The sequence below is a fragment of the Bidens hawaiensis genome, unplaced genomic scaffold (genome assembly GCF_021521415.1).
Source record: "Bidens hawaiensis isolate Kalapana, Puna unplaced genomic scaffold, B.hawaiensis_p1.1 tig00024057_1, whole genome shotgun sequence".
Lineage (NCBI taxonomy): Eukaryota > Viridiplantae > Streptophyta > Magnoliopsida > Asterales > Asteraceae > Bidens > Bidens hawaiensis.
Genome location: NW_027493795.1, coordinates 298,321 through 309,677, shown reverse-complemented (window position 1 = coordinate 309,677; position 11,357 = coordinate 298,321). Strand labels below are relative to the sequence as shown.

Below are 11,357 nucleotides of genomic sequence, written 5' to 3'. Positions count from 1 at the left end.
GCAAGCTGTCCAAGAAGCATTGGGAACACGTATTGACCTAAGCACAGCTTACCACCCTCAGACCGATGGTCAGTCTGAGAGGACCATTCAAACTTTGGAGGATTTGCTTCGTGCCTGCGTACTGGACTTTAAGGGAAATTGGGATCAACATCTCCCACTCGTTGAATTTTCCTATAATAACAGTTATCACAGCAGTATAAAAGCAGCACCTTATGAAGCATTGTATGGGCGGAAGTGCCGATCACCATTTTGCTGGTCTGAAGTGGGTGACCCGCAGATCATTAGATCGGATCTGGTCCAGGAGACGACCAGCAAGATTCTTGAAATTAAGAACAACCTAAAAGCCGCGCGGGACCGGCAGAAGAGTTATGCCGATACCCGTCGAAAACCGTTGTCATTTGAGAAGGGTGAAAAAGTATATTTGAAAGTATCACCCTGGAAAGGAGTGGTCAGGTTTGGAAAGGCGGGGAAGTTGGCCCCTAGATATATCGGACCATTCATCATTACTGCAAAGATCGGTCCGGTAGCTTATCGACTAGAACTGCCTGAGGAACTAAGTGCAGTTCATAACGTGTTTCATGTGTCGAATTTGAAAAGATGTCTGGCGGATGAGACATCGGTGTTACCCTTAGAGGGTGTTCAAATAAGTGATAGGCTCAACTTCGTAGAGGAGCCCATCGAAATAGTGGACGGTAAAATCAAGCAACTTAGACACAATAAGATCTCGTTGGTCAAAGTTAGATGGAATTCGCAACGAGGCCCAGAATTTACTTGGGAACGAAAGGATGAATTTCGGAAGAAATACCCCCACCTATTTCCTCAAAAGGAAGTAGTTGACGCATAAAATTTCGAGGACGAAATTTTTACAACGGGGGGAGAATGTAACGATTCCGGCAAATTCAGGTATACCCTAGCCGGAATATACTATTTACGTGTTATTTAATATTGATTATATGAGTTATAGCACGTTTATACGAATATATATGGTTCACAGTATGAATCATACTCAATTATATAGTGAATCATATTGGAATTACAATTAACCAATGAACGATTATTGAAACCCGAACGAATCGGGAATTACATTATAGTCGAAGTATATAATGTTTAGTGATATTTGCGAGGCATTAATGCTTCGGGATAAGTGAATTATAGCACAGAAAAAGGATTTCGATTTATTAGTACGTCGGTACGATAAACGAAACCTTTAACATCAAACCAAGCAAGAGACGATCAATCAAGCCGAAAAAAAAAAATGCGTAATTATTAATGATATGATGTTTTAATGTCATGGGTTAAGTTTTGAAAGTTTTTAAATCAGTTTTATGAAAATTTTACTTTAACCCGAAAAAACGACCATTTTAATTTCGTTTCAAGCCGAATTACGAGTTTAAACGAGAAACGAACTGAACCAGATTATCCACAACATTATCCGGATTGTGTAATCCAAATGTGTGGACAATATTTGAGATGTGGGCCCCCCCCACACCACCTCATTAGGCCGGCCACCCTTACCCTCTTTACACATTCCATTTTTCTTTTTTTTTCATCCAAACTCTCCCAATTCTCTCAAACTCTCTCAACCTTCAAACATCCATCCATTTTCTTGATCTCCAACCAAAGATTTGAAGGTATAAAACATGTTTTTATGGTTGATTCTTGGTTTTGATTCTATAATATGGAGAAAAGGAGGTTTCATGTGAAAAATGGGTGAAAACCCGAGATGAAACCGATTCTCATGTGATCAAAGGATGTATACAAGTTATACAAAGGATTTTGATCTAAGTAATTAGTTAAAAGAGTTTAGAATGAAATTTTACGGTTAAAATCTTGTGAAAATGAGTTTTCATGTGAAAGACGGGTGAAAACCCGAGATGAAACCGACTCTTGCATGATCAAGAGATGTATACATGTTATACAAGGGATCTTGGTCCAAGAAAGGAGTAAAAAGAGTCGAGAACGGATTTTTACGGTCAAAATCGTTGTTTTAATGTTTTAACCAACACTAGGAAAGAAATGGCTTGATTATGGGTATAACTTGCTTGGTGTGGTGTTGATGTGCTTGTAAGTGTTGTATCTAGCGGCTAGCAAAGGCTAGAAACCGAGATCCTTGCGATCTAAAGCTAGAAAACACAAAATAGTTCGGTTTTCGTGTGTATATGAATTATGGACAGATTATTGTGTGCTTAGAGTTGGGTCACGAAATTTCACAGAGATGATCTACACATGAAAATATGAGATCTGTGAATTTTTGGTAATTTTTGGATAAAAGATGAATATTTGGTGAATTTAATGCTCGGTTTTGGCCAAAAATAGTGAAAAATAGCAAAACATGATGAAAAATTCCGGAAAATTTAAGTTAAGCTTTTTATAACATATAAAAGTCACCCACAAAATTTGAGCTCAGTTGGAAAAGTCTAAGTAGGCTTTTCGGTGAAACGAGTTCTAGGGCTTTCTAGCTCGGTTTAGGGTGAAAATGGCTTGAAAAATAAGTTTTAAATTCTGGAAAAATTCCAGAAAGTTATGAGGATGATAAAGATCATCCCAGAAAATTTGGGATTTTTCTAAAGTGTTTTGGTATTTTTGATATATTTAGTGCTTTAACAAGATTTAAAAATAGATAAATAAATGTAAATATAGGAAAATAAATCTGGAAAAATTCCAGAAAGTTATGAGGATGATAAAGATCATCCCAGAAAAATTTGGGATTTTTCTAAAGTGTTTTGGTATTTTTGATATATTTAGTATTTTAATAAGATTTAAAAATAGATAAATAAATGTAAATATAAGAAAATAAATCTGGAAAATTTTTACAAAATTCCTTACTGTCAAATTAAGTTTTGTGCAAAATTTCAAGACCCGAGACTAATCGGGTAATTATTTGTGCTAAAAAGAACATAAAAACAAGTTTTTAAAGCTTAAAACGTGTAAACCGGCAAAGTTCGCATAAGCGAGCTGACTGGTACATGAAAACTCTAAAAATGGACTATTTCATAAATCTAAGTAAATTAAGTAAAAATAAATCATCCGAAAATAATTCGGATGATTTGGGTAATTTTACCCGATTATACCGTTTCCGGCACCGAAATACCGGAAACGGGCCCCACGGCCAAACGGGGTGTCAAACCGAGCTATAATTTCATCACCTTAACTAAATTGACTGTCAAACTCTAAGCAATGTCAATCTGAGTCCTTAGAAGTGTCACGGGGTTAACATTGTCCCCGAATCAAGTACAGTACTGGGTTAACAATGTTCCCAGATGTACCGATTGATATGTATTTAAGTTATGGGAATTATATAGTAACGACTAGATATTATATTACAGATCCAGGCACGTAGCTGTTCCTTATATTACTCACCGACTCACAAAAAAGGTGAGTTTTCACGAGCCCCTTTTTAATGAATTGTTTTAATTATATTTTCCCGGGGCGGAAAACATGTCTTATTTAAAGTGTTTAAGTACATACCGATCGTATGGAAATACTTGTACATTTATATATATATGGACTGATGCACAGAATATATAAAATGTTTATCATGTGTTATTGTTCTGGGGTAACATAGTTCCCAGGGATTATTATTGTTCTGGGGTAACATAGTTCCCAGGGATTATTATTGTTCTGGGGTAACATAGTTCCCAGGGATTATTATTGTTCTGGGGTAACATAGTTCCCAGGGGTTATTATTGTTCTGGGGTAACATAGTTCCCAGGGGTTGTTATTGTTCTGGGGTAACATAGTTCCCAGGGGTATTTATTGTTCTGGGGTAACATAGTTCCCAGGGGTATTTATTGTTCTGGGGTAACATAGTTCCCAGGGGTATTTATGGTTCTGGGGTAACATAGTTCCCAGGGGTTATTATTGTTCTGGGGTAACATAGTTCCCAGAAAGTTAATGGAATTGTTCTGGGGTAACATAGTTCCCAGCATGATTATAATGTTAATAAATGATTATTAAAATGATTTGTCAGTGTTTATTTAAATTAGTGAAACTCACCAACTATTCGTAGTTGACCCGTTTTCTTTACATGTTTTCTAGGTATGCCCAAGTTGGAATGATTGATATGTGCTTAACTATCTGTGCTACCTGTTGGAAGCTTGCTGCTCTATGTTTTGTAATGAATTTATTAATGTCTTATTGGTAATATATGTGTGTAACACCTAGACAGTAACGCAACTCGCAACAATGTAATATGTTATAAATTAATGTAGTGGTATTTTCTTTATAAGCAATGCTGTTGATATCAGATGTGTCTGTTGCATCCCGTGTACGTTTCCGCTGCGGTTACGGGGTGTTACAGTTGGCATGCCTTCTTTGCTCACGAGAGCTCTGCGGAGTTGATCACTGCGCGCACCTTGTATAAAGGCCACGCGCAGCAGTTGTTCAGTGATGCCTCCAATTGCAAGAGATTCCTGATTGAAACGAGTTATGTAGTCTTCAATGGTTTCATCATTCCTGCTACGCAGTGCATGATGTCATCGGGGTCGCGCGTGTGTCTGCGCTGCTGTACAAAGTGAGCCTGGAACTTTTCCAATAGCTCTTCGAACCCATCGATTTGTCCTGTCGGCAAGCTTTCGAACCAGACACGCGCTGCACCCGTGAGGCAGCGAGCAAACATGTGACACCATGTTGACATCGTCCAGCTTTCTAAGTTTCCAGTGTTATAAAAACCTTGTAAGAAATAATCTGGATCTGTTGTACCATCGTACTTGCCTAAACCACTTGGCATCTTGGTTTTGTGTTGAATGGGAGCCTTCGCAATGCGCTCAGCGAATTTTGAATGTTTTACCAAGATGGCTGGCCTATATGGTGTGGTTACGTCCACTAGCCCTTTCGCTTGTGGGTTGTATGGTGTGCATAAATCCATATCAGCTTTGGCTCCAGGTGCTATGTGCATGTGTGCGCGAAGCTGTGAACCTCCTGCATGAGTATCTCGCGTCTTCTTCATGCTGTGCACCTCTTCCTCATCACTAATATCAGCTTGTTCGATGTGAACAGAATGACCGTCTTCCGGCGCGCGCGTCTTTTTTGTTGTTCCCTGAATGGTTTGTTTATCAAATGCGAGCTTTTGTGTTAAATCGGCTAACTTTTTGTGTTTTACCAACTCATTGTATTTGTCCATTAAACGCCGTTGTTCGTTTATGAGCCATTCTTTAGGGTCATTGGTTTCAACTTCCGGGCCCATTGGTCCTTTTTGTTTTGTACCAGTCAGATTTTGGAACGTGAGATCGTCTGGGGGAGTTTCAGTTTGACTATGAGCTATTGTGTTGAAGGGATGGTTACTGGTGGTGCGCGCAGTGTCACGCGGCGCCCTCAGAACCTGATGTCCCTCATTAACATCCTCAAGCTCATTATCCTCCAGAACTTGATCGTTGTTTCGAACACCGGAAACCATGGTGAAGATTTTCAGAGAGAAAATTGATGAAATAGTGGTTTTGTTGCCATTGTAACAGGTGATGGTGCCAATGAAGAAGCGTGTATCGACTTACTTGTATACGATCAACGTTCCTCGGGTACGAGTGTGCTATATCACCGATGGTTTTCCGAGATACGAGTTCTTCCACCTATAAAACGAACAGTACCGTGAGCTTACCCCTCAGAAAGGGACAGAGGGGTCCTCTTTGGGGTAACCCTCCGGTGTGAGAATCAAATATTGTAGGAGAGGATAATCAGGATGTGAAAATGAGTAAAGAACTTAGAATATATTTTCTTTCCTGCCTCCAACTGTGAAGGCGGCCTAGTATTTATAGTGCTAGGGTTTCCAATGATTTGGCTCAGACCCAATTAGGGCCTTTTTGGCCTCCTCCTATTGCTTCGCGCCACGTGTACTTAGGACACCTGGTGCTTTTTCATTGATTATCCTCTGACCAAGGTATTTCACCTGACCCATGTGCCATCACGTGGTGGCACATGGGCTTTGCTGAGTTGTCCACCCTTCATTGGCAGCTGTCAACATCAGCACATTCTTTATTCCTTAAAAGATACCTTCTGGAAGGTTGTCTGATGAGTACAATCATGGTTGTCCTTATCCTGATTTGGATTAGACTATTGTTTCATTTGTTGTGTGTCGCTTACGCGCGGCCTTTATGCGCCTATCCCGGGGATGCGCAGGGTCTTCTCTTTATTCTCACACTAAATGTGTGTGTTGTGTGCATATGTGATATGCGCCACGTGCAGATGTTTCATGCGCTTGCGCATAGGTTTTGGCTTTGTGTCTTCATGACATCCTGATTTCAAGCCTCTTGTCTATATCTTGTGGGTTGACCCGCCCCGCTCGATGTTAAGGCGGGTGCATACCCCTTCATCAACATAAGTAAAAGTGTATGGTTCACATGCTTACCTTAACAACAAGTTGAGATTGAAATAACAAACGGTCGTCGGGAAAGTTTGAGCACGCGGCGACGTCGTTGACCGCGGTTGTACTAGAGATAGTGTGTGGAGGTGACTACATGGCGGAGACAGTTAACATGGGTGTCTGTTTTGTGTTTTAGTGTGTAAAAGAGTGGTTGGTTGAAGGTGGATAGGATGTCGCTGGAAAAGTTCAATAGAGAGGTAGAGATGAGAGTTTATGATTGGTGTGGGTTTTGAAGCAAGGTCGCCGGTTTTTATAATAGGCGATTCAAGGAGGTAAAGAGGGAGTAAAAATATCTTGTACAGTGAAGGAAATAATGTTTAATGATTTGGTGTTGAACATATGATGACCTGCACCATATTACGTACAAGAAAAGGAAGGCGGTGAAATATTTAAGAGGAGTTTTCTGCATATTATATGCAATTGTCTTCATATTTGTAGCTCTCTATATTTCTATTATTAATTTATTTATTTATATATTTTTCTTTTCTTGAGAAAGTTGGAAGGTAGTGTGATGGAAGGATGATGGTGAGCATACTCTGTATTCCTTTGAAAAAAAAAAGTTGCAGGAAGTTTGATTAAGAGAATAGTAATAGCTTATGTCATGTCCAATCAAAAAACCATGTATGTATGAATGCATTATTATTATTTATTGTTTTTTTATTCATTTATTTAATTATATTTTATTATTTAAAACTCTAACTTATGTATGTATGTGAAGTTAGTTTTTAATATATATTTTTTAAACTAATACATATATGTTACGTAGACTATATGCATACATATATTATTATTATTATTATTATTATTATTATTATTATGTCTTTATTTATTCAATTGTAGGTATTTTCAAAATTATATGTTTAAACTTTCAGGTATTACACCTCACCCTTTCCGATGTCTTTGGCTCGGATGGCGGAGAAACTGTCCTGGTGAGCTCAGTGGCGGATCCAGGAATTTTTTTTAGGTGGTTCCCTCTTAATTTATAAGGTGGTTCCTACGCGTCTTCTATATATCCGTACACTATTATTTCGAAACTCGGGTGGTTCCGGGGAACCACCCGTTTGTATGCTGGATCCGCCCCTGGGTGAGCTACAATATAACATATATATGTTAACTTAATCAATCTACTATTTATATGCGTACACACGTACACTAACATAATCTCAATCATATATATGTTGTTTATAAATTCAGATCACATTTGATTCAGACGTGGAAATAGTTGGGATTAAAGCAAGCACTCGTATTTTGGGTCGTGGTACGGCACTTTCTTCGCTGTCTTTTGTAACGAACAAGACCACCCACGGACCTTTTGGCGGGACAACAGATCCGGTGTTCTCCTCACCTTGGAACGACGGCTCATTGGTCGGATTTTACGGCAAATATGCATTAGTTGGCAAGTATATTGAATCCATTGGCGTCTTTTTGAAACCCCATTGGGAAATCGTGAGTGTCGGAACATGGGGAGCGGTATGGACTCGTCCTCAACTTCTTTGGTCTTTCCAACTTAACCGAAACGAGCGTCTGGATTCGATAACCATTGTTCATAAAGATGGCATAGAGTCTTTGAGGTTCAACACTTCCGGAAAGGTGGAACCTAGATCAGGTGGTGGTGTTTACGTAGCTGATAACGTAGTACTTGACGCCGATGAAGAAATTACTGGCATCAGTGGCACATTCGGAGCGCACCCCACCCGTCAAGTAGTACTTTCTTCGATATCATTCAAGACGAAAAAAAAAACCCATGGGCCATTCGGTGATGTCAAAGGAATTACCCCTTTTACAGTCTCATGGGATGATGGTTCTTTTGCTGGATTGTACGGCCGTTACGGTAGTTATATTAGCCTATCGGTGTCTATTTGAGGTCTTTTAACTAGGCTATATATATGGAATATTGAAATAAAGTCTTCCCAATATGTAATATATATGTTGGTCTATCTTCAATACTATTTTCATGTATTTCTTTGGATAATTATTATAATCTCAGTATTGAATGCTATGTTGTTTAAGGCACTTTCATGTTGTAAATCGTTTGTTGGTCTATTATAGTTTGATTTTTTTGCTTTCTTTTGGTATTCTAATCTCAATAAACAATGTGATGTTGAAGACACTCTAATGATGTTCAACTATATGTGTACACAAGAAAACGAAAGGAGTATGTGATGATATAAGAATTACACACAATTTAATAACTCCATGGATAACCATACAAATATATAACTAATTTATCAAAGTCTATATGCAACGAAAGGAGTATGTGTAAAAAACAAAGAGAAAACGAAAACGAAAACGTAGAAAACAATCATAAACAAAATCGTTTTAAGATGCTATCATTCTAATTAAGCGAAGTTCCGAAATAAATATTTTTGATAACATGTCAGAAAATAATACTAAAGCAGTACTTGTACATGTTTTTCGTCGTTGTCGTGATTTTTGATTCATTCCACATCTTATAGCCGTTTGTGTGAATGTTGTTGTAAATACCTAAAAATGTTGACGTTTTTGTTCTTAAATCACGCCGGTGTTTTTAAAGTATTTACTACAACATTATCACAATGGCTACACGATATAGAATGAAGCAGAAATCACGATATATAACCGGCGGAAAACAAATTAATACCGTCAAATAATATGCATGAATGTTACCCATCTGAACCACCCAAATATGTATCTTTTTTTTATTTACGATCCACCAAATTTATGGGTTATTACTCTGAGCCCTTAAAACTATCACTAAACATAAAATAATGTTTCGATTATTTGGATTCTTTGTTTTTTATTATTAAAATAAATTTAAACATAAAGATATGAATTCCTCAAATAAATATATATCAAGACCTGACGGTATAGATGTGAAGGCCGGCGGAACAGATACAATTGCCCGACGGAATATTTGTGAAGGTCTCTAGAATAGATACAATGGCCCGACAAAATAGATATGAAGGCCGTCAGAATAGATATGAATGTCCGACAAAATATGTATGAAGGCCCGAGGGAATAGATCCATTGGCCGACCGTTTATTAAACCGTCAGACTGTCTGTTTAATAAGCGGCTGGCGCCAAAACTTAACGGTCGGTTTTTTGTAAACGCTCGGGCCCGACCATTTAAGCGTATACGTGTCAAGATGTGGTTGTTCAAAAACGGAAATGTGTCAAATCGATTTGTCGAACATGAGTTATATTATGGTGAATACTTTCGTTTAGAAAATGATCATTTTTGTTATTTTTTTAATTAATTTGGGGAGTTAGCCAAGGAATTGGCGTGGTGAAATATTCCCTAAATTCAGATCAATCCTACAGGGTTTATATGCAGTTTACTTATAATAAATAAAGGGGCGTTTATACAACTTCCATTAATAAAACAAAAACCTTTTTGTCTACTTTTACACTCCATCGGTCATCTTCTCCACAATAAATTAGCTACTCTATTAAAGATTCAGGAAGGTAATTTCAAAATATCCAAGCACCGAAGCTTTAAAATTATCGCTAAAAAGATAAAAGAAAATAGCTTAAAAGTTGGCACAAGAACCCAAATATTGGCGCCCTTGCAGTTGGATTTCACCTGTGAATCTCTTTTTTTCGGATGTGCTTTAATGCGCCTGAAAGTATGGACATTTTCCCCATCAGGGCGGAAGGAGTATAGGCGCGTTGGAGATAGTCTTAAACAAGTGTAGCATGAATTTTGTTCACGCCCATTTGAAATCATTAAGGATTAATATGTCATGTGATGTACTCTTCCGTAAGATGTGCCCATAGTGGGTACGTCAACTAATAGACCATTTGGATGCTACTATTGTTGCATGAGTTAGGCACAACGGTTAGTACTCAACGAGTCATAGTTCAGTTGCATGAGTATTATGAAAAACTTTGAATGCATGGTTGATTTTATAAATAAATCTACATACTTTTTATATTAATTCATTGATAAAGCTTTGCTCTTTACAACCAAAGACACCGAGACAGATAACAGGAGCATTATTTATACCCAAATACATCATAATCCAAAGACACATGAATCATGATCCATCATCCATATATATATATATATGCTTCAACTATTTTCTCCATGCATTAGTTTCAACCTTAAGTAACCCTGCAAAAAATGCATTAATCGTTAAAAACACTTTAAAATTAAAGAATTAAACTATATATATTCAAAGTTTAAACATACTTGGAGCAGTCAGTACTAGGGCTGATCTTGTAAGGAACGTTGACACCACATTTTCCGAGCAGGCTGCCTGCAAAGCCGAGGTTAATACCCGAGTTAGACGCGTACACACCCTTCAAGCAACCACAAGTGGTTCGACGGTCAGGTGTTGACTTTGCAGCATTATTGATCCCTCTAACCCCAGCACAACAAGCAGGTGGCACCGCACCACCTTTGGTCAGGTACCCTAAGCACGGAACCAGCCCGCTGACCACCTGACCACAGGTGATTGCCTCGGTGCATGGCACCCCAATCACCATGCACACGAGTACCAAACACATAACCTTTGTTGCCATCTTCGCCATTGTATGAAAGTAATTGTTCTTAGATCACTATGTAATATTGGTGCAAATAAATATTGTGACAAAGGTGGATATTTATATTGGTGTTTAGTGCATGTCCATATATCCATGCAAATGTCGTAGGTTGAAATGAAATGAAGATTTGATTTAAGTGGTTGGAGGCTGGGACTGGTTTTAATGAAACATTTCATGTTTTTGATGTTTGAGTGTTCCTAACTTGCGTTAAATAATTGAACTCGTGTAGTTGTTTTAGCAATCTATTGCAATCGGTAATAATGTTTGAATGCAATTATAGAAGACAAAGAACCTAACCTATCGTTACTGACAATTTGAAAGGCTTTAAATATGATATAAACTTGTGAACGACCATGTTAACACAAACAATCGTTTAATGACATAAAGAACAAGCACAAACTTGTAATAAACTATACATAAATGGACCGATACGAGACCATAATAATATTAGGTTGAAATAATTCATTTTAGAAAAAAA

The 11,357-nt window shown here is 37.9% G+C and overlaps 2 protein-coding genes across 2 annotated transcripts; one reads left to right on the top strand and one right to left on the bottom strand.

The window, feature by feature from the left end:
• Positions 1 to 7,227: 7,227 nt before the first annotated feature.
• Positions 7,228 to 8,245, top strand: LOC143568707 (mannose/glucose-specific lectin-like; the record flags this gene model as incomplete). Its single annotated transcript, XM_077054792.1, has 2 exons — positions 7,228 to 7,284; positions 7,550 to 8,245. Coding segments are annotated over 2 exons (726 nt in total), but the record flags the coding sequence as incomplete, so codon positions are not given.
• Positions 8,246 to 10,295: 2,050 nt separating this feature from the next.
• Positions 10,296 to 10,928, bottom strand: LOC143568696 (non-specific lipid-transfer protein-like). Its single transcript, XM_077054784.1, has 2 exons — positions 10,527 to 10,928; positions 10,296 to 10,448 (listed from the first exon to the last, which is right to left on the bottom strand). The coding sequence occupies exons 1-2, from the start codon at positions 10,865 to 10,867 to the stop codon at positions 10,439 to 10,441; spliced, it is 351 nt and encodes a 116-aa protein (XP_076910899.1). The 5' UTR covers positions 10,868 to 10,928; the 3' UTR covers positions 10,296 to 10,438.
• Positions 10,929 to 11,357: the final 429 nt, after the last annotated feature.